Source organism: Anolis carolinensis, chromosome 2 (assembly GCF_035594765.1).
Source record: "Anolis carolinensis isolate JA03-04 chromosome 2, rAnoCar3.1.pri, whole genome shotgun sequence".
Taxonomy (NCBI): Eukaryota; Metazoa; Chordata; class Lepidosauria; order Squamata; family Dactyloidae; genus Anolis; species Anolis carolinensis.
In genome coordinates this window covers 196183686-196208063 of record NC_085842.1, presented here as the reverse complement: position 1 = coordinate 196208063, position 24378 = coordinate 196183686, and the positions used below count along the sequence as shown (strand labels likewise).

Sequence of the window (24378 nt, the reverse complement as noted above, 5' to 3'; positions counted from 1 at the left end):
TTGTCATTGTTATGATTATGATGATTATTATTTTTGTCTATAAGTGAATCTACTTGGTTCTAGGTCCAGCCTTGATTCCCGACCCTACCCTTCCCTTTATTCTGTTCAAGTGTGTATAAATAATGAAATACTAATGGGAATAAGTGACATAATAAAAAACTCAGAGCAAGAGAATTCCAATTTTAAGGCAAAAAACTCAATACTGGCATTTTCTAAATGCGATTCCAGTTCAAAGCAGATATTGTGGGATTTTCTGCCTTAATATTCGGTGTGGAAGGGCCCACAAAAGTATTCATCTCTTTCTCTTGCCAATAAGAATGGTTTGGTGAAATGAATCCCTTAGCTTCTAGCAGTGTTCTTGGCTGTTTTTCTGGCTTCCAAATAAAGTGCCTCCAGAGAATGATCTTTGATACATGTGAGATCTTCAGTCCTTACCTTGGGGAATCGTTCTTTGTAAACATGGTTCATCATTACTATCTCATTGTCATGGGAAGAAGGAGACCGGCCCGGGCTGCATAAAGGAAAGGGATAAATGAGCTGCTGATGAGAAGTTCTTTTATGCCATTCACATCTTCCCAAATTCTCGATGACGATTTAATCTTTATTCTTTTCTTGCCAGGGCAGTGATAAAGTTTATAGGAAAAGGTAGACAGAAGATAAGCAAGATCCCCAGAGAGATCTCTGGGGATTTGCAATAGATTGGAAAGTCTGCCACATTCCCAAGTGTTTCACAATGACAAGAGAAAAACAAAAAGGCTCCCATGTCTTTTGTAATTAGGCTGCTCAAACTGAAGACACTTGGAGGAGAAAAGTCAGGGATGGATTTTTGTGTGCCTATTTCATAAGTGTAGCACCAGTCAAGAACTGTGAGTTCTAGCAAGCAAAATGGACCACATGCCATGTAAACCCTTCCATTTTTATATTGGATGGACAAAACGAGACTTCGGAAAAATAAAGACAGACAGCGAGCAGCAGGCTGGAACAACACAGGCCCTTCTTGTACTGGAGGTAGAAGGCAGTAACAAGTATTTTCATATTACTTTGTATTACAGTAGAGTCTTACTTATCCAACATAAACGGGCTGGCAGAATGTTGCATAAGCAAATATGTTGGATAATAAGGAGGGATTAAGGAAAAGCCTATTAAACATCAAATTAGGTTATGATTTTACAAATTAAGCACCAAACATCATGTTATGCAACAAATTTGACAGAAAAAGTAGTTCAATGCGCAGTAATTCTATGTAGTAATTACTGTATTTACAAATTTAGCACCAAAATATCACGATATACTGAAAACATTGACTACAAAAATGCGTTGGATAATCCAGAACATCGGATAAGCGAGTGTTGGATAAGTGAGACTCTACTGTACTTCTATTATTACTTGCACCTTTAATCAAGGTTAAACTCCGAGAACAGGACACTCACTAGCACAATCCATTCTGGAAGTTTAGCCATTAAGGATTAAAAATGCATACGGATAATAGAAGGACACAATATGATAACATGTTGCAATTCTGGAAAGTATATAAGAGTGACATTAGCAATTGGCTCTTTGTTTCTTAGGAGACAAAAAAGTGGGATGCAAACAAAGGAATATCTACAGTAGAGTCTCACTTATCCAATGTCGCTTATCCAATGTTCTGGATTATCCAACGTAGTCTGCTTCCCCCTCGGATCCACAGTTGTTTCTCTAGGCAGCAAGGACTGAACTTTTTACGGATTTAATTTCCGACAATGTTGTTACAATACGTTCATTTTATGCAATTCTATCTTTATTTGTAGTCAATTTGTTAGTAGCCAATGTTTTTGTAGTCCATGTTTTCAATACATTGTGATGTTTTGGTGCTAAATTCGTAAATACAGTAATTACTACATAATGTTACAGTGTATTGAACTCCTTTTTCTGTCGATTTGTTATAAAACATGATGTTTTGGTGTCTAATTTGTAAAATCATAACATAATTTGACGTTTAATAAGTATGTCCTTAATTCCTCCTTATTATCCAACATTTTCGCTTATCCAACGTTCTGCTGGCCTGTTTATGTTGGATAAGCGAGACTCTACTGTACTCAGAATTAAACCACAGAAGGACTTGCTCTATATTAAGTGTGTGTGGCATTGATAGGCAAACATACACCCTCCAATATTTCCCACTAGGGACACATATGGACTAGCAACAAAAAGTGTGATCAAGATGGCAAAGGCTTTTTTATAAGGAAGACTATACAAGCTAGGACAGTGGTTCCCAACATTTGGACCTCCAGGTGTTTTGGACTTCAACTCCCAGCAATCCCACCCAGCTTACCAGCTGTTAGGAACTGTGAGAGCTGAAGTCCAAAACATCTGGATGCCCAAAGGTTGGGAACCACTGCGCTAGGACAAGCTGCAGCATTTTGCTCTTGCCTAAGCCTGCTGGGAAGGGCAAGATTCCACCTCCTCCTCTATTCTCCCCTGGCTGAGTTTATAAAGTGCAAACTAGTTTTGCACGTAATTAACAGCAATTGCAGTGAGCTGAGCACAACGAGGGAGAGAAAAAAGACATTTTAAAAACAGCTGAAAAAGTGGAACCAAAGAGGACTAACAGGAACTGTCCCAGCCAAATTTTTGTTTAATCCAGCATTCTAGGGGCGCTTCCAGACAGCATTCAATCACAGGTTTTAAACAGGGCAAAAAATCCCAATACTTCAGAAGAGGTCCACATACAGGCCTGTTAGTCCTGGGATTTCTGCCTCCGTTGTCCAGACTTGCTGCTTTGTTCTGAGATTTAGAGGCTCCCAAGATGGCCAACGCAGAACCTCTGCCGGAAACCTCGGCAGCTTTTTTTTTTTAAGCCCCAAAATGTGGATGTACGGATATGCGGATCTCTGCAAAAGTCCCGTTCTTTATTGTGGCCAGAACAACTATGCCCTCCAGACGTTTAATGAAGTATCTGCCATACAAACAAACCTAATGGGGTAGGACCACTTCTGCAGAAGTCAGCACTGCACAATGAAACAGGAACACACACTTTCAAGCCAGGAACAGAACTATGTAATTTTAGAGCCTGGCTGCCTGGCCATCTCTCCAGACTGATTTGGTTGTGTACTTGTGGCATGGAACAATCGGGTGCTGTTCCTGGGTTATATATGACTATTAGCCATCTGCATGGCCTTGGCTGTTAAGTATTCACATTCCTCTCCAGCACATCCATGTCCCAACTGCCAGTAGTAAGTTTTTGCCATTTATCAAACTGTACCCATGTTGTCAGCATACACCCAATGAGGAACTGACATGTATAACCCAGCAACATCATCCTGTTGTTCCCTGGCACAAGTACACCATGAAACCTGTCTGCACAGATGGCCATACAATAAGGTCTGACAAATTACAGTAATGATGACATTCTGTTCCTGGTTTGAAAGTGTCTGTTCCTGTGTCATTGTGTACTACTTAATGTGAAAGCACCCCAGGAACTTCATTTTTCTGCCACAAACTTCATTAAACAGGTGAAGAACAAAGTTCCTCTTCCCAGGACAAAAATTTTGCCTTCTACTCAAGTGTCACCTTCTTTTTAGGAACTGACCAATCAGGAATAAACATCTAAAACCCGGGAACAAACCCAGATAAAAAATTCAGTGATTTCCGATTGCAGGGACATACACACAAGCGAAGATCTGGATATTCGGCTAAAAACTGCAATATTTCTGTACCTGGAAATCTCACTTTGTTGCCTTTTGTAGCAATTGCTTCCGGGTTTACAGGAAATGGCATCTGGCCACCCTCCTGATGGCTGCGGGAGCTCCTGGGATAAAGGTACTGTCTGAATGGGCCCTAGGTCACTTATACCAGTAACAATGGGTAGTCCAACACAGTTGTAGTATATGTAGCTTAAAGCCACAGATAACAGCTCTACAGTATTTGCAAAATTATGCTTCAGTATTTCTTGTAGTTTTAAGATCCATCATCCTTCAGAATGCACCAGTCTGGGGCAAACTAGTGTGGGTCTCATCAACAACTTCACTGATGGGTGTTTCCATGTTTTTTGTTTGTTATCGAGGCTAAATATATCGACCTCACAAAAGTTATAATGGGATGCTGTTGTTTGGGGGTTCCCTTGCCAATCCCATTCCTACCTGAGGCTCCGGGACCGGGGCCGGACTGCGGGAGACCGCCGCCCGCCATCATCATCAGTGATGCTTTCAGTGCTGCCAAAATGCTTGGAAAGGAAGTGCAGCTCATCCACAGTGGGCTGATAAGGCAGCTGGTGAAGGCGCTCTTGGGAGGAGCAGGATGACTGTATGGAAGAGAAAGGGCAGAATTGGTCCAGTACCTTTAGCAGATGCTAGGATACAGCAGACCCAAGAGAACAGCACAGGTAGTAGTAGTAGTAGTAGTAGTAGTAGTAATAATTTTATTTGTACAACCCACCACTATCTCCCTGAAGGGACTCGAGGCAGCTTACATGGGCCCAGCATAAACAAGGAAATCAAAGTTACATGATTAAAAACATATAACAAATAAACAATGTAATTAAAACAATTAAAACCGGAGAATAAAAACATCATAAAAATACATCAATCAACATCACAAGCAGTAACTGGAAAAAGTGGGCATGTTCAGATATGAGAGGGAAAGGAAAGGCTTGTGCAAAATGCAGAGCAATAGGGCTGGGGCTGGAAATAAAGTGCTGGAAAAAACATTAAATTAGAGCTGGGCAGCCATGATCGTGAGCTAAACCATTATTCAAAGTCACATTGGAACATTCAAGTTTTCAAGTCTTTACGGAAAGTAGACAGAATGGGGGCTAATCTAATCTCCCTGGGGGGAGAGTTTCAGAGCTGGGGGGCCATCACCGAGAAGGCCATCTCAGCTATTTTGAGTGGTTAGTCAACCCTGTTTATGTGTGCCTTCCAGTCACCTGTTGATTTCATAGAGTTTTCTTAAGCAACGAATATTGAGAGGTGGTTCCTTCTTCTGTAATATACCTGACAACAGATGGCATTTGCTGGCAATCTCCTATCTAAGTGCTAACCAATGCCTCCAACCTTCCAAGGTCAAGATTTTAGGATATATTGGCCTTTCAACTCGATGGAATTATTGCGCTACCCTGAGGATATACTTGTAGTAAATGGCCTTTCAAAACATGTACACGTGCATCATAAAAATAATAATAATACTGCCAATGAAATATAGTGCTCTGTGAAAGTCAACCACCCACTATGTGGATGAATTATAGGCAAGACTGATGGTTCTCCTAGTTGAGAATTGTTTGCACTAACTGTCAAGGAGCTCATCAGCATATCAGACAGGAGATTTCAATGGCTCTATTGCCACAGTGGTGGTCAAGCCGCTCTCTCCATCATGAACAGAGTCCAGCTTCTATACAAACTTAGAGCATTTGTGGGAAGAGAGGCCACAACCTGGTAGCAAATCCATGACAATTTCACACTGGAGTTCTTTCCAAAGTCCTACCTGAAACCAAAAGGCTCTGCTCTGGTACCTTCTACATGCATGGATGTGCTCTGTCACTGAGCATGGTCTCTTCATGTTCCCTGGAACTAAGCTATCTCCATGTCATTTAATAAAACGAATCCCATATATACCTCTTAGTTTCCTACAGGAGAGCTTTACCAGGTACAGTCAACCCTCTGTACCTTTGGTGGATTTAACACAGTCTCTTAGGAATCTGTTGTCAAGGACAGAACGCCACAAGATAAGATATAACAAAGTTTATTGGAGTTACAGAACCAAAAATGCCCGTAAAAGACAAGGGCTAGGCAAACATTGGCCTTAAAAGTAAAAAGACACAAGGAAAACGTTCAAAAGATAAACCGGATTAAACCGGAGTTTAATCCGGGTCAAACCAAAAAAGCTTACTTCAGCCTGGGACTAAAACAAACAAAAGCTGGTGAACAAAAGATTCAAAGGAATACAAAAAACTGGCAGCAGAAGCTTCTCTGCTGCCAAAAGCTATGTTTGAGTAACTAAGAGGTTACTCCTCCACACAGCAAGCAATTTCCAGATACAAACGCAGCATTCAAGGGCAGAAGCGGTCAGCGAAGTTCCAATCCGGTCCGAAGGTCGTAAGGCAGGTACAGACGTTTGTAGTTCACCAGGTCCAACGATAATCACAGGAAGGAGAGTCCGAGGCCGTAGTCAGTCAGTCAGTCAGTCCAGAATAAACAGATGGCGTCCGTCAAGAAGACGACGGAGGTCCAAGGTAGTCAGCAAACGAATCACACCCGTCTTCAGGAATTTCCCACACAGAGCCCAAGCGTTCGTCCAGATTACCTTGCCCAACGCAATTAGCCATTGCTTCCAAACCCCATTTTATGCCAGTTTACAGCTCCTCATCACTATCAGCTGTTACCCCAATTCCAGGTGTTTCCTCATCACTTTCCTCATCAGAACTGAAACACCTTTGACTACGCCCCACAGCATCCCCAGCTGTGGATCCCGTCCCATCCCTCCAGCTTGTCCACGGGTCTAATCCTGAAGGTTCCCAATCGCCTTCCATACTATCATTGCCAATGGCACCCAAATCCTCCCTCACACGAGTCCATTCCATGTCATCCTCCTCTGAGCTAACCATCTCTTCCTCCATTCTCTCAGTAAAACCCTCAAAGGAATCCTCGTCAGATGGTTCTGCAAATAAGTCCCGCAGCCGCTTCCTTTCTCGCTCCTCGAGAGTATCTGACTCCCGAGGAGTCTTACGACCACGTCTCCCAGTATCGGAGCCATAAGGCTCAACCATAACATCTGTAGGGTCCTCCAGTATGATCCTATGGAAAACTTTTGGTAGACGTTGATCACAAAGTTGTGCCGGAGGATGATATTCTTAAAGAGGTATTTTTTTCTAAGAATCTTTACGTCAGTGGTTCTCAACCTGAGATCCCCAGATGTTTTTGGCCTACAACTCCCAGAAATCCCAGCCAGTTTACCAGCTGTTAGGATTTGGAGTTGAAGGCCAAAAATATCTGGGACCCCGGGTTAAGAACCACTGCTTTAGGTCTTCCAGCATAATTCTATTGTCAAGTTCTGCCAAAAGTTGGCTATAATGTTGTTCTGAAGGAACAGAGATCCCTAAATATGTCTTCTCTCAAGTTTTTTAAGTGTTTCTAACTCATGGTGTTCCCATTTTCACAGGGGGCCTGCTCCTCTGATCCCAGGGATTGTGGAGGGCTGATTATACATAGGACACTATAGACAACCCAACAAAAGTGTGTAGGAATGATCACAAATTCTGCTTCCTCTAATGCAGGGCTTCTGGACTTCATCTCCCACAATTCCTAACAGCTGGTAAACTAGATGGGATTTCTGGGAGTTGAAGTCTAAAACAACTAGAGGACCAAAGGTTGGGAACCACTGCTCTAATGCATCATCTCGCCTTTTGACACACAGTCCCTAACATTGTGTAAACTCCAGGGCAGTCCCTACCAATATGCAAAGGGAGGCAATTGGTGGAAGCAGAACCCTCCCCTGCATTTGTTCCTCCTGAGCTCTTCAGCACCTTCATTTGTTGGAAGGCACAGCCATGCAGTGGAAGATGTGATCTTGAGGTCAATACAAAAATAATAATCTTGGCACCTGGAACAAAGAAGGAAAGGCCAATTTGTCTGGCAGCAAACTATTTTGATATACTCTTCCTCCAGGGCTGCATCAGGGTATTGAGGGAGACGTGGGTTTAAAAAGAATTTTCAAAGATACTTGTAATGACTATAAGTCCCATATGTTTTGATTGACCTAAGTTGCAAAAGGCTTAGAATAATAGAATCATAGAATCATAGAATAGTAGAGTTGGAAGAGACCACATGGGCCATCTAGTCCAACCCCCTGCTAAGAAGCAGGAAATCGCATTCAAAGCACCCCCGACAGATGGCCATCCAGCCTCTGCTTAAAAGCTTCCAAAGAAGGAGCCTCCACCACAGTCCGGGGGAGAGAGTTCCACTGTCGAACAGCTCTCACAGTGTGGAAGTTCTTCCTGATGTTCAGGTGGAATCTCCTTTCCTGTAGTTTGAAGCCATTGTTCCGTGTCCTAGTCTGGAGGGCAGCAGAAAACAAGCTTGCTCCCTCTTCCCTATGACTTCCCTTCACATATTTGTACATGGCTATCATGTCTCCTCTCAGCCTTCTCTTCTGCAGGCTAAACATGCCCAGCTCTTTAAGCCGCTCCTCATAGGGCTTGTTCTCCAGACCCTTAATCATTTTAGTCGCCCTCCTCTGGACGCTTTCCAGCTTGTCAACATCTCCCTTCAACTGTGGTGCCCAGAATTGGACGCAGTATTCCCGGTGTGGTCTGACCAAGGCAGAATAGAGGGGGAGCATAACTTCCCTGGATCTAGACGCTATTCCCCTATTGATGCAGGCCAGAATCCCATTGGCTTTTTTAGCAGCCGCATCACATTGTTGGCTCATGTTTAACTTGTTGTCCACGAGGACTCCAAGGTCTTTTTCGCACACACTGCTGTCAAGCCAGGCGTCCCCCATTCTGTATCTTTGATTTCCATTTTTTCTGCCGAAGTGAAGTATCTTGCATTTGTCCCTGTTGAACTTCATTTTGTTAGTTTTGGCCCATCTCTCTAGTCTGTCAAGATCGTTTTGAATTCTGCTCCTGTCTTCTGGAGTGTTAGCTATCCCTCCCAGTTTTGTGTCGTCTGCAAACTTGATGATCGTGCCTTCTAACCCTTCGTCTAAGTCGTTAATAAAGATGTTGAACAGAACCGGGCCCAGGACGGAGCCCTGCGGCACTCCACTTGTCACTTCTTTCCATGATGAAGACGACGCATTGGTGAGCACCCTTTGGGTTCGTTCGCTTAGCCAATTACAGATCCACCTAACCGTAGTTTTGTCTAGCCCACATTTTACTAGTTTGTTTGCCAGAAGGTCGTGGGGGACTTTGTCGAAGGCCTTACTGAAATCCAGGTACGCTACATCCACAGCATTCCCTGTATCGACCCAACCCGTAACTCTATCGAAAAAAGAGATCAGATTAGTCTGGCATGACTTGTTTTTGGTAAATCCGTGTTGACTATTAGCAATGACCGCATTTGTTTCTAAGTGTTCGCAGACCACTTCCTTAATGATCTTTTCCAGAATTTTGCCTGGTATTGATGTGAGGCTGACTGGACGGTAATTGTTTGGGTCGTTCTTTTTTCCTTTCTTGAAGATAGGGACCACATTCGCCCTCCTCCAATCTGCTGGGACTTCTCCTGTTCTCCAAGAACTCTCGAAGATAATTGCCAGTGGTTCTGAAATAACTTCCGCTAGTTCCTTCAGTACTCTTGGGTGTAGCTGATCTGGCCCTGGGGACTTGAATTCGTTTAGAGAGGCCAAGTGTTCCTGGACAACTTGTTTCCCTATTTGGGGTTGGATTTCCCCCAATCCTTCGTCCATTCCGTGTTGCTGAGGTTGAAGATGGCTTTCTTTTTCTGAGAAGACCGAGGCAAAGAAGGCATTAAGTAGTTCTGCCTTTTCCCTGTCCCCTGTCGCCATCACCCCATCTTCTCCTTGCAATGGCCCTATCACCTCCTTTTTCTTCCTTTTTCTACCAACGTAAGCAAAAAAGCCTTTTTTGTTGTTTTTTATGTCCCTGGCAAGCCTGAGCTCATTTTGCGCTTTAGCCTTGCGAACCTTTTCCCTACAGGTGTTGGCTATACGTTTGAATTCTTCTTTGGTGATTTCTCCCCTTTTCCACTTCTTGTGCATGTCACTTTTGAGCTTTAGCTCAGTTAGAAGTTCTTTGGACATCCATTCTGGCTTCTTTGCACTTGTCTTATTTTTTTTCTTTGTTGGCACTGTTTGCATTTGCGCCTTGAGTATTTCACTTTTGAAAAACTCCCATCCATCCTTAACTCCCTTGTTTTTTAATATCGGCGTCCATGGAATGCTGCTCAGTAATTCCTTCATTTTTTGGAAGTCAGCTCTCTTAAAGTCCAGAATGCGTGTTTGACTTGTCTTAGTTTCAGCATTCCTTTGTATTGCAAACTGCAGGAGCACATGGTCACTTGCCCCTAAGGATCCAACCACTTCAACTGTATTGATCAGGTCTTCCACATTTGTTAAGATTAGATCAAGAGTTGCTGATCCCCTTGTTGCCTCTTCTACCTTCTGGACCATAAAATTATCTGCAAGGCAAGTGAGGAATTTGTTGGACTTTGTACTCTTATGTTTGAGGAAGGCCTGCACTTGAGAGAAAATGCTGATGTTTGGGAAAAAGAGTTGTTCCAGAGAAAAGAAGTTACTTTCAAATAATAACAATACATCAAGTCAGAACCGGTTCCCATACGATTTCGAGCTTATACTTGCAACAAGTCAGGGTCAATAACATGAAAACACCATTGTCTAAAGAATTACATGTTGTTACAGCATAGAAAACCAATAGGATTGCATGATGGTTAAGATGCTTGTGACGTAGACAACATTAGACAAATGGGGTAAATGATTTTTGTAAGCCAATAAGGATATGCTTGCTAATTTCTGTGGAGGTGATAAACCCTTGCAACCATTTTGGAAATTCGGACAAATCCTTTGATTGCATGTATGCATATTTTTGTCTCATTGCTATGGCCACGCAATAAATAGTTTTTTTGCAGTTTGAAGATCCAACTTTTGTGGTGTTTTTCCTCGCCCTCTTCACAGAAAAGGGGCCTCCTGCTTTTGACTTTGGATTAAGAGGAGTATTTTTACATCTTTTACAACCTTGCCCCTTCAGTATTAGATTACAGAGTGGCATCTATGAATTCATCCCTCTCTCACTAGTATCACTAGTTGGCCAATGTAACTACAGTAAATACACACAACCTTTGTGAAATGGGTACACGTGTATTTGCATTTCACAGATCAGTTTCAACAATTTCTATCTCCACATACAATTTATAGTTGTAGCAGGAGAGCTAACAGCTCCCATAAAACCCAGCCAACATTTGCCTCCCCATTTGCAGGCCTTCTTCAAAGCAGGAAGCGCTTACCGATACAGTGGAGCTGGGAGTGTTGGTTCCATATCCGGACGAGGGCAGGGAAGCCAAAGACCAACGCCGTCCATCTGCCCTGAAATAAGAAGATGGAATATGAACCTAAATGGAATCAAGGACTTAGAGAGGAAAGCAAGAACAATAATGCCTCCCAACAAAAGATTCCCCCAGGCAGGAAGCAGCCAGGCTTTGAAGCTGCAAGGCTATTCAATGCTAATCAAGATGGCCAACTGCAACATTCACACTTGCCGAATGAGGACTGTTCCTATTTTGATAAGAATAATGATAACAGTATTGACCTATGGATAAATTGAGCCAGATTTTTGAGGTAGATAGCTTGACTAAATTTTCTAGACTTTGGCATGCATATACAGTAGAGTCTCACTTATCCAACATAAACAGGCCGGCAGAACGTTGGATAAGCGAATATGTTGGATAATAAGGAGAGATTAAGAAAAAGCCTATTAAACATCAAAATAGGTTATGATTTTACAAATTAAGCACCAAAACATCATGTTATACAACAAATTTGACAGAAAAGGTAGTTCAATATGCAGTAATGTTATGTTGTAATTACTGTATTTACAAAATTAGCACAAAAATATCACGATATATTGAAAACATTGACTACAAAAATGCGTTGGATAATCCAGAATGTTGGATAAGTGAGTGTTGGATAAGTGAGACTCTACTGTATATAGTAAATATACATTGCTTCCAAACATGCCAGTTCACCAGCCCTGACAAAGAACTGCTGACAGGTCTATCCATCAATCACATCTTTGGGATGGCAGTAAACTCCATAAAATATGTTATGTCTGTAGTAGGAGCCTTCGGTGGTGCAGCAGATGAAACCGTTGAGCTGCTGAACCTGCTGACCAAAAGGTCAGTGGTAAGAATCTGGGGAGGGGAATGAGCTCCCGCTGTCTGCCCCAGCTTCTGCCAACCTAGCAGTTCTAAAACATGCAAATGTGAGTAGATCAATAGGTACCGTTCCAGGAGGAAGGTAACGGCACTCCCATGCTGTCATGCCGGTCACATGACCTAGGAGGTGTCTATGGATAATGCTGGCTCCTCGGCTTAGAAATGGAGATGAGCACCAACCCCCAGAGTCGGACACGACTAGACTTAATGTCAGGGGAAAACCTTTACCTTTATCTATGTCTGTACTAAGGTATTATTTTCTTTTATTTATCTATTATTGTAAGGAACAAAAATATTTATCCTTGTTGCGTATGATTTTAGGAGCTTCTGTCTTCTTTTGCTCCAAAAGAGGCAAAGCTTGATTGGGATTTGAATCTCTGATGGACCAAATAATGACCTTTTATGGGCTGGATTAGGCCTACATTGCAGAGGTCACCCAATCTGTGTTGGGTGCCTTTTTTCTGTCTTAAAACCCACGCATAATCTAGCCTTTTCGAAAAGAAAAGGTACAGGTAATCATTTAGACATTTGGAAGTTCACAATAAACGATATGCAAGCATACTATTTGTGAAAATGCCAGTAAACTGGCTGTTATGGCCACTTTATCACAAACACAAGGATCCAAAAAAACAGACTACGAGCAAGTAACTGACCACACGACGGCAGTTTGGATTGGATATTTCACAGACAGCCATAAACACACTGACAAGTGTTGCTAGGCTGTTTCAATTAATTTGGATTCAGTGACAATTGATTTGTCTTGTCTTGAATAATTAATTAATCTTTGACATTGTAAGTCTTGGCCCACTACAATTCAACCAGGCTGTGGTATTTGGAGCCATTGCTGAACAAGATGACCAACACACACTGAAACAAACAGTTCTTTTTGATACACCTGAACAGACTTGGATCTGTGAGGCATCTCAGTTGGAAACTGCTCAGGAACCAGATGGAATTTATTGAATCACTTTATACAGAGAGCTGGAACATAAGACAACACCATCTTTCCCAGATGAGCTATCGCAAGGCCCACTGTGTCTTTTTCCTTGGCGCATCAAACAGGTAAACAACCCAAAAAGAGATGCTCTTCTTTTTATGAGTTGCCACCACCAACTCTGAGATGTCCCAGGCCCCTTCTATACTGCCATATAAAATCCATATTATCTGCTTTGAACTGGATTATATAGTAGTGCAGACTCATATAATCCAGTTTAAAGCAAATAATGTGGATTATATGCTTTGATAATCTCGATTATATGGTAATATAGAAGGGGCCCTAGTGGTGAAACCAGAACTTCTTTGGAACTGCGTCTACTGCATTGGGTACAGTTGCTCTACAGACCAGCTTCACCCAATCCTGTTAGTCCAATGTTATTCTTTTATTAGCTATTCATTTGTTAAATTTATATTCTGATTTCTTTCAACAAGGGACCCAAGCCAGTTTACAATTTTTCCTTTTCATAGCTTGGAGCTTAGACAAAGCCATTTAGGCTATGATCTTGTGATGCCTGAAGATGTCTTTGAGAAATTGCAGTGTTGTTTTGCATCTCTTACAAGGGTAAGGGAGAAATGATGAAAATTGCTCTCAAAAAGGGAGAGACTCAACTTTGGTAGAGCCAAAGACAGATCTGCAACATGTGCTTTCCCAAGTCAGGGAGCACACAAAGGGGAAATTCAGGGAAGATTCAGAAACAAGGCATTTTAAAAATAGTATATATGCATCTGACAAATAGCCCTGGCTTTTCAATACTCAGTGGAAACAAATAGTTGTATAACATTTAAGTGAGAGCCAGCAAGATGTAATGCTTTGACAACAACTCTGGAAATCATGGTCTGAATCCAGTTTGGTGAAGAAACCCTCTTAGCCTCAGAGGAAGGCAAGGCTCCCTTCTATGCTACCATATAATCCAGAGTATCAAAGCATATAATCCACATTATCTGTTTTGAACTGGATGAACGGGATATGAGTCTACACTGCCATATAATCCAGTTCAAAGCAGATAACCTGTATTTTATATGGCAGTGTAAAAGGGGTCAAATATAAGCCATTTTTGAGCAAATCATGAAAAGAAAAGTCCATAATAAATTCACTTTAAAGGTAAAGGTAAAGGTTTCCCCTTGACATTAAGTTTAGTCGAGTCTGACTCTGGGGGGTGGTACTCATCTCAATTTCTAAGACGAAGAGCCAGCATTATCTGTAGACACCTCCTAGGTCATGATTGCGTGGAGTATCGTTACCTTCCCATAGAAGCAGTACCTACTGATTTACTCACATTTGCATGTTTTCGAACTGCTTGGTTGGCAGGAGCTGGGGCTAACAGCTCACCCCATCCTGTGTATTCAAACAGCCAACCTTCTGTCAGCAAGTTCTGCTGCTTAGCAGTTTAACCACTGTGCCACCGCAGCCCCATATAAATTCAGTTCAGGATTGCCATAATTTGGAAATGAGTTGAAGGCACAGCAAGAATAATTGAATTGGTGAACAGTATGTTTCCCATCCCTGTTTCCATGACATCTGCAAGTTACTGCAAGTCAAAGAAAAACAACAATCCCCTTAAAAAGCCATCAACAAATTGCCTTTTGTGATCCCAGATCAGTTGTGCTCCCTCAACACACACACAAACACACCTTTAGTTCACCTTACATGTTGTCTGAAGAATAATTCTGAGGAATTTGAAAACCTCCTTGATATTTTGCAAACCCAAAGACTGCCTAGAACAGTGGTTCTCAACCTGTGGGTCCTTAGATGTTTTTGGCCTACAACTCCCAGAAATCCCAGCCAGTTTACCAGTTGTTAGGATTTCTGGGAATTGAAGGCCAAAACATCTGGGGACCCATGGGTTGAGAACCACTAGCCTAGAATATTTCCCCAGTATAGATTTCCACTCTTATCCCTTTTAGGAAACATGTAGAATGAAGTTGCAGATTAAACTCAAGCAGCTCAAGCCATTCATAGGAGGTGCCTAGTGGGTTTTTATTCCATCCCTTCTCATGTACGAATGCCCTGTATTCGAGTAAAGACACTTCTAATAGAAGGGATTTTTCAAGTGCTTTCTGGCATAAAGCAATTTCTGATCACGCTCCTGGTAGGAAACGGTTTATGCTTTTTGGTACCAGTGCAGAAACTCAAGGGACAAGGAGATGTAAACAGCTCAGAGTGGATTCACGTAGTACTTTGTTGATGGCAAGATGGAACTTCACAGTCTGTTCCCTTGCTTTTGAGGGGTGGAGGTGGGAGGAAGAAGTGGGACGTGCACAACTATAAAAAGAGCAGAGAGCAGATGGGAAGTGGGGAGCAGCAGCTGTAGCTTCTTCTATTGCTCCTAATGTTCTTCTATGTTGCATTCGGGCACGATGGCCAGGTAAAATAGACAAAAGAATGGCATGATCCCACAATTGTCAACTCCCAAATCTACAAGTGGAATAGACTTTTATTACAGTCAGATGGGGTGGGATTGCATGAACAGGAGGGGAAAGGAAGGAAGAGTACGAGGGTCCAGAACCGTTCTGGACCCGGTTCTGTTCAACATCTTTATTAATGACTTAGATGAAGTGTTAGAAGGCACGATCATCAAGTTTGTAGACGACACCAAATTGGGAGGGATAGCCAATACTCCAGAAGACAGAAGCAGAATTCAAAGCGATCTTAAGAGAGATGGGCCAAAACTAACAAAGTTCTACAGGGACAAATGCAAGATGCTCCAATTAGACAGAAAAAGTGAAATGTAAAGATACAGAATGGGGGACGCCTGGCTCAACAGCAGTATGTGTGAAAAAGATCTTGGAGTGCTCGTGGACAACAAGTTAAACAAGAGCCAATAACGTCATGCGGCAGCAAAAAAAGCCAATAGGATTTTAATCTGCATAAATGACTCCTTGCTGTACCTTAAGTGGCAAAACTGAGTTGAACCTTAGGACATATTCATTTGGGAGCTGGAAATACTCTTGCAGTAATGTGAAGTTTCTTGGGGCCCTTCCAGACAGGCCCTATATCCCAGGATCTGATCCCAGGTTTTCTGCATTAAACTGGATTATGTGAGTACCCACTGCCAGATAATCTGAGATAAACAGAAAACCTGGGATCAGATCCTGGGATATAGGGCCTGTCTGGAAGGGCCCTTAGAAGAGAGTGCCCAGGCTGGATAGAGATAAGCCCTCACTACAGATGAGTGGTATACCATAGTACAAAGATCTACCATTGCAACATAATTCTGGATTTCATCTTAGAGACATAGCACCATTGCCTGTTTGAAGAAAACGTTGACTTGAGCATGTGGAAATAGCGCAAAGTGTGGATATAAGAGCTATTGATATCTCTTCGTTTGTAGTTGTTTGGCGTGATGGAAACCAGCTGCTTGTGTTCAATAATAAATAATAATAAAACTTTATTTATATATTGCCCTATCTCCTCAGGGGACTCAGGACGGTTTCTAACATGATAAAAACAATACAATACAATACAATATACATAATAAAAAGAACCATACAACCATTTAAAATAATACAAATGGTAAACATAAATACACAACATACGATCCAAGGAATGAAAAATAAAATTAGCAAGAAAACTCCCTTTACGGGCCAGTTATGGTGACCCAGAAACGTTGGAATGGCCAACTATAAAGTACTATTCAAGACTTGTGCAACAGGAGAGCTTGGGGCCAGGAAGCGGATAATGTGCTGAGCTGGGGTCAAAAGGGAGGGCCAAGGACTAATCCTGGTCAAAGATCGACAGGAACCACCAAGTTTTCAATTCCTTGTGGAAGGAAGACAGTGAGGGATCTTGTCTGATCTCTCTGGGAAGGGCGTTCCAGAGCCGGGGAGCCACCACTGAGAAGGCCCTCTCCTTCACCCCACCAACCTGGCAGATCTTAATGCCCGCGCTGGTTCGTAGGGGGAGATGTGATCACGGAGACAGGTAGGGCCTGTATGTATGCACGTGTCACATCTAGCTGGAGCAAGACACAGTACCCACTGCTCCCGGTTTGAAGCAAAGTCTACTTCTGGTTTTATTATCTTAATTTTACAAAAAAATGAATGTAAGAGTAATGTTCTTGTCTCTCCCCCCATTATTTATTATTGCTTAATAAATATTCTATGCTCAAGGCTGAGGCTACTAGTAGATTCTTTCTAATTCTAGTTTAGTGTTAATTGTCTATGTTACAATGGGATATTTGACGCTCATAGCCTTTGTGGAGTGCCTTAGTATCAAAACACTGAACGAGTCAAGATCAGCAAGAGCGTGTCTACAAAATATTCATTTTCCTGTGGCTGGTCTTACCTGCGAGAAGATGCAAAGGAGAAGTGGGCTGGTGTATTTGGGGAGAAGTTCCGAGGGCTGTCCAGAGGGCTGCTACCTGTGGACAGGGAGAAAAAGGACACACAAAACACATTGCTTCAAAAGACTGCTCACAACTAAATGATCCCTTTGGTTCTTGCCGAAGGAGACAGTATTTTTTTCTGACTGCCCTATGAATGACAGCTGTTCTGACATACCAAGAAGGTGAGAGCAGATATGGGGCCCTTCCACACAGCCCTATGTCCCAAAACATCAAGGCAGAAAATCCCACAATATCTGCTTTGAATTGCGTTATTTGAGTCCACACTTCCATATATTCCAATTCAAAGCAGATAATGTGGGGTTTTATCCAGCTGTGTGGGAGGGGCCTTGGAGAAGTGTGTTAAACAAGAAAGCAGAAGATGGATGGAGGTGAAGAAATAGTTTTGGATGGGTGGGACAACAAACAGTGTGAGGAAGAGTCCAACCAGCCAAACAGATGGCTAGAAAAAATAGTTTGGCCATCTAATGTAAAATGGTTAGCCAGGAGAACATGAGGTAAAAGCAGGTGGCTGGAAAATGAAATGGAAAGAAGGATGGCTATGAAGGTGATTCAACATTCAAAGTGCTTGATAAATATGGAGAGTAGAAAAGACAGATGGCCTGGAAGCATGGAGAGATTTTTAAAAACCCTATCGATGAGAAAATTATAACTTGGGTGACAAGAAGACGGAAGGCCAAAATTGGTTGTAAATCAGCCCAACAACAGTATTTGGAATTCATTTATGCTTTGTGCATAACACAAAGTGTAAACCAATCAGGATAGGTATTGGATGGGTAGGTGTTGTGACTGCGCCTTCGGGGACTGTGAATGATAGTGGTGGGATCAGAAGAGGAAGGAAAAACCCTTGCGAGGAGGGCTCGTTGGAGGATTTGCACAGAAAGAGAATTAGGGACCTCGATGGGGAATTTTCTGAGGAAGATTCAGATGGGGAGTCTGTGGAAGAAATGGATGCTAGGGAACAGGTGGTGGTTGAAGAAGAGGGCACTGACTGGGCACGGGCACCGGAGATGCCTGGGGAGGAATCGGGGCCCATGGATACTGCTGACATTGGGGAAACTTGGGTATCTTCAGAAGCAGACCCCACTTGGTCTGCTTGGAGGAGTGAGGATGGATCCTCAGGTGTGCATGAAGCTGGGCATGGGCAGGTTGATTGGGATTCTGATGAAGAATTTGGGACACCCGACCCACGGGCGTTAGCTGTGTGGAGTTCTGATTCAGATTAATGAATTGGGACACCTGCTCTTTGGGTGTTGGTGTTTGGACGCCCAGGGGATTGGAATAAATTGGGAATGTTTAGCCACTTTACTTTGCGTGTGGCAAGGTGTTGCTGGGCGCCACTGGGACTCCTGTACGTGTTATTGAAGACTGGACTGGGACTTTGCTTCAGATGTAAGTTAATCCGGGGTGTTCTGCAACGGAGGGCTGGAACTGTGTGGGTTTTCCTGGACTGCACTGTTATTACTATTTTGCATTAGCTGCTGTTGCCTCCATTGCCTTGGCTCTTTGTGCCATTCTGTTTCGTGGACCTTGAATTGATGTCTACAACCTCTGGACCTTGGATTGGAACTCGACCTTGCTTCTGCCTTTGCTCTCAAACGCTACTCGGCATCGCCCTCTGGTCTGTGTCTATCTACGGCTCCTGACTCCTGGCCTGTTTCTCGACCCCGTCGCTGTGTCCTTTCCAGATCTTGGACCATCCTGACGATGTCTCTCCGCTTCACTCCTTGGGCTCCTGGTGTTTGCTTGAGCTCCTGTAGCGAGTTTTCACTGTCTTTCCTGTTTCGACTCCGGACCGGTTTGACGACACCTCTTTGCTCTGCTCCTTTAATACATTGGCTTGGTGCTGGCCTCTGTAGCGGTTTGGAGCCGCTTTCCCTTTCGCATCAGCCTCCAAGTTTGTTTACTAGTGGCTCTTAGTGGAGAGCTCCTTTGCCCAGTTTGGGTTCCTGTTTGGGGCTTTAAGTTTGTACCGCTAGTTTGGGGACTTTGGGGAGTTTTTTGGGAGTTTCTAAGTCTTTGCTTTGTTTTGGCTGCTTATTCCAAGCCAACTCAGAACGTTTTGAGTCGAATTGAAGAACCTTTAGTTTAATCCAGATTATTTGCTTGAATAATCTGGTTTATTTGTTAAAACGTACTTTTTGTCATATTTTTGTTTGGACTGCTTAACAACACTGAAAGTTAAGTGTTTTAAGCCATCTTTTATGTTATGACTAATTTTTGGGCTATTTCTTGAATAAACTCTGTTTTGCTCTCTAATTGGCGTCTGACTTTTGACAGTAGGCATGGACTGATAAGTATGATTTCTCTTTGGATTTGGCTGGATATATTGCTGCATTTACAAGCAAACAGATATACATACAAGACTACCAGCTATGGAACAACCTGGAAGATGATCAAATAGCCATAGGCCCCTTCCACACAGCTGAATAAAATCCCACATTATCTGCTTTGAACTGGGATATCTGGCAGTATGGACTCAGATAATGTGGAATTATCTGCCTTGATATTCTGGATTATTTGGCTGTGCGGAAGGGCCCCTAGGCCCCTTTTACACTGCCATATAAAATCCAGATTATCTGCTTTGAACTGGGTTATATGGCAGTGTGGACTCATATAATCCAGTTCAAAGAAGATGATGTGGATTATATGATTTAATAATCTGGATTATATGGCAGTATAGAAGGGGCCTTAGCCAGTTGTAGCAATGTGAAAGAAAGAAACATTTCCAAAGAAGAGAAAAACAGGCAAAAAGTGAAGTCTTGGGTAGGATCCAAGGACATTTCATGCATCCTAGCCATGGACATTTGGTAATTATTAGGATAGCTTTTTGCTCAAAGCCAATCAAGCAGGTGACTTGTTTGAAGAATGGACTACTGCCTTGACAGGGACAGAAAGACTGGGGCAGGGGCAAGGTGAATGGCTCTTTTTGTGGACCACATGCAGTGTTGGATGTTGGGATTCATTCGGGGCAGCATTCTCGAAAGAACAATGGGGCAGGTCAAAGACCTAACTCACCAATATGACCTGGGAGCGGAGAGTGAGGCCGGGGCAGCGTCGGCGACGTACTTGTCAGGATCAGGCTCTTCCTGTTACTGGTTCGGCAGCTGTACAAAGGACAAGAAAAATGCAGAGGAAAATAAAGCATGGAACACAAGAATAAAGTGTGCCTGACCACTCTTCAGATCATGCTCCAGTGTCATTTTCCTTGAAGCTTGGAGAAACCGTTCTCTTTTCTGGGCAGCTTAGTTGAATGTCCCAAAACGAAACTAGCTGTAAGCTCTTGAAGTCTTGACTTAATCATATAAGCAACCTAGTATGTAACATGAAGCAGAGCCTGGGAAATGAACTCATTTGGAGAAAAAAATTCCCAGAATCACCAATATGAGGGTTATGGGAACTATAGTCCAAGTAAGTCGCTTTTCTAAGCTCTACATCTCCTATTGACTCATACAATTGGTTTATATAAATGCCTACCCTGGGTGGAAAGTGACAAGTAAATATGTTCCCCTATAATTTAAGATTGGAGCCCCCAGATGGCGTAGTGGACTAAGTGACTTGAAGGTTGGGTTGCTGACCTGAAAGCTGCCAGGTTCGAATCCCACCTGGGGAGAGTATGGATGAGCTCCCTCTATCAGCTCCAGCTCCATGCGGGGACATGAGAGAAGCCTCCCACAAGGATGGTAAAAACATCAAAACATCCGGGTGTCCCCTGGGCAACGTCCTTGCAGACGGCCAATTCTCTCACTCCAGAAGCAACTCCGGTTGCTCCTGACACGAAAAAATAAATAAATAATAATTTAAGATTGATTTAACCAAGGCCTGAACCAGAGATCTTTTTTAATTTATACCGTATAGCATATAAAACAGCTAGCATGATGTTGTGGTTTGAACATTGGACCAGGGCTTGAGTCCTCATTCAACCACAAAAATACTAGAGTGCCTTCCACACTTTCCCTATATCCCAGGGACTGATTCCAGATTAATTTTTTATCCCAGATTATCTGGCAGTGGAAGACATAAGAGAAGCCTCCCTGCAGGATGGTAACATATCTGGGAGGCCCCTGGGCAACGTCTCTGTAGATGGCTGATTCCCTCACACCAGAAACAAATTATCTCAATTCGCTTCTGGCTCAATAAAAAAAATCTGGCAGTGGAGACTCATATAATCCAGTTTAAAGCAGATAATCTGGGATCCGATCCTGGGATAGCGGGCAGAGTAGAAAGGATCTGGGTAACCTTGGGCAAATCACACATTCTCAGCCCCAGAAAACCCCTGGGCAACAGCAATGATTTTTTTTCATGTCAGGTGCAACTTGAGAAATTGCAAGTCACTTCTGGTCTGCGATAATTGGCCATCTGCAAAGACGTTGCCCAAGGGACACCCGGATGTTTTACCATCTTGTGAGAGGCTTCTCTCATGTTCCCACATGGGAAGCTGGAGCTGACAGAGGGAGCTAGCTCCTCCAAACAACGGGCCAACTTAGCTGATGTGGATTCAAGGTGTCCAAGACCAATGAAGCACAGTAAGATGGGAGTCTGTCTAAGGCCCCTTCTACACTGCCATATAAAATCCAGATTATCTGCTTTAAACTGGACTATCTGCTTTGATAATCTGAATTATATGGCAGCATATAAGGGGCCTAATCATGAGCCAAAAGGAATAATGGTTCCCATCCCCTTGATCAGATCGTGTGTTATTTATTGCTATATAATTGTATTGTTTTCTTTTGCTTAATAATGTGTTATGTTGCTATGCAATGTTTGTGTTGTTTTTATGATTGCAAACTGCCCTCAGTCCCATCCGGGAGATAGGGCGGTATATAAATAAAGTTTTTTTATTATTTATTATAATAATACCAAGTTGAGTTTTCTCATTCCTATGCTGTCATCCCAGGGCCCTTCCACCGTGCCCCTATATCCCAGGATCTGATCCTAGATTATCTGTTTACCCCAGGTTATCTGGCAGTGGGGATTCATATATTCCAGTTTAAATCGGATCATGGGATAAATGGAAGCGCGGTAGACCCCCCCAATTTGATCTCTGTCTTTCACCTACCAACTAAAACACCACCATTTTCTCATCTACATATGCCTCTTCTCCCCTCAAGATATATTACTCCCTCTTCTCACACCTATATACTACTACTTCTCTCCTTCTCACATACAGTCAGCCCTCCTTATCTACAGATTCTGCATCCATCCCTTCTTGAAACTATTTTTGTAAGTCCACAAAACAAATCTTGGTTTTGCTATATTATAAAAGGAACAGCAATTTACTACATCATTGTATATAGTGGGCCTTGAGCATCCATAGATTTTGGTTTCTACAGAATGTCCTGGAACCAAACATTACCATATACCAAAGGACCACTCTTCCTCTTCTCTCACACACTGCTTTTTGCCCCTTCTCTCTCTTACACACCAATTTCTTTTTATGCCCATTCCCCCCCCCCTCTCTCTCTCTCTCTCACACACACACACACACATATATCACAGAGGGAAACTCCTTTTCTTTCTTTGTTCTCATTCTCCACCACTGCATCATCCTAACTGAGGATACTTAAAGCATAGAAAAGTCTTGGAGGCACTCTTAGCTGTTTCTCCTTTCTCTGAAAGATAGCCAGTAGGGAAGTTTGCCATTTATTTAGTTGCTTCTCACACATAACTGGGAAAATATATGTGCTAGTAGGCAGAAGACCAATTTTTAAAAAATCAGTCACAAATAGGTAACCTTTCTAGTGTGGTTTACACTCTCCTTACTTTTTTTCTCCATAAGGCATTTAAGAATACCGTAACTCTGGCCCACAACAGAAAAGACTCAGTAACATGAGTAGGAGAAATTCAGACAATTGGACTCTGGGCTCTTCTACACTGCCATATAAGAGAGGGCTTTCTGTATATATACACACAAGAATAAAGAATGTTAGACCACTGGGTTGCTGTGAGTTTTCCCATGTTCCAGAAGCATTCTCTCCTGCATTTTGCCTACATCTATGGCAGGCATCCTCTGAAATTGTGAGGTCTGTTGGAAACTCAGCAAGGAAGGTTCATATATCTGTGCGTCTAGGGTGGAAGAAAAAACTCTTGTCTGTTTGAGGCAGATGTGAATGTTTCAATTGGCCACCTTGATTAGCATTGAATAACCTTGTAGCTTCACAGCCTGGCTGTTTCTTGCCTGGGGGAATCCTTTGTTGGGAGGTCTTAGCCAGCCCTGATTGTTTCCTGTCTGGAATCCCCCTGTTTTCTAAGTGTTGTTCTTTATTTACTGTCCTGATTCAAGAGGTTTTTTAAATACAGCAGAGTCTCACTTATCCAACATAAACGGGCCGGCAGAACGTTGGATAAGCAAATATGTTGGATAATAAGGAGGGATTAAGAAGAAGCCTGTTAAACATCAAATTAGGTTATGATTTTACAAATTAAGCACCCAAACATCATGTTATACAACAAATTTGACAGAAAAAGTAGTTCAATACGCAGTAATGCTATGAAGTATTTACGAATTTAGCACCAAAATATCATGATGTATTGAAAACATTGACTACAAAAATGTGTTGGATAATCCAGAACGTTGGATAAGTGAGACTCTACTGTACTGGTAGCCAGTTATTGTTCATTTTTGTGGTTTTCTCCTTTCTGTTGAAACTGTCCACATGCTTGTGGATTTCAATGGCTTCTGAGTAGTGTGACATTGTGGTTGTTAGAGTGGTCCAGCATTTCAACAACACAATGTTAGACCAGGCTGCAATTCGTACACTGGTGTTTTTTATAATTTCACAACAGACACAATTGAAGAATAAAATCCTGCAAAACAGAGCTTCTTAAGCTTTCTGATGGGGGGGATACTTGCAGGGATTTTTTTTCAATGCGGCAGAACCAGTATCATATTTTAACTAATTAATAACAAGTGTTTCTTTCTTTCTTAGAAGTTCAACCACAAACCAGCACCTAACAGCTCTGGATCAGTACTAGTCCAAGAGCCCACTATTTTAAGTAGAATTGTACTAGGCAAGTCAAGGTGGATCTTGTGGATCTGCACTTTGGTACCTGCCTAGACTAAGATGTAGGTGGTTTTGATGTTGTTGTTTTTCCCAAGCTAGCACTCTGTGCTGTACAAACGTGAAAGTATAAGTTAATAGTTTTGCACAAGGCTGGCT

The 24378-nt window shown here is 42.5% G+C and overlaps 1 protein-coding gene across 4 annotated transcripts in view; it reads right to left on the bottom strand.

Moving 5' to 3' along the window:
• mast1 (microtubule associated serine/threonine kinase 1) overlaps positions 1–24378 on the bottom strand; it is a 176976-nt gene that overhangs the window by 58692 nt on the left and 93906 nt on the right. For all 4 annotated transcript variants that reach the window (XM_062974136.1, XM_008103094.3, XM_008103095.3 and 1 more), the window contains 5 exons: positions 20237–20325; positions 17161–17236; positions 10953–11031; positions 4119–4279; positions 436–511 (listed from right to left, as the gene is read on the bottom strand). In XM_062974136.1, coding sequence (XP_062830206.1) covers positions 436–511; positions 4119–4279; positions 10953–11031; positions 17161–17236; positions 20237–20325 — 481 coding nt within the window. The remainder of the gene's footprint in view (positions 1–435; positions 512–4118; positions 4280–10952; positions 11032–17160; positions 17237–20236; positions 20326–24378) is intronic.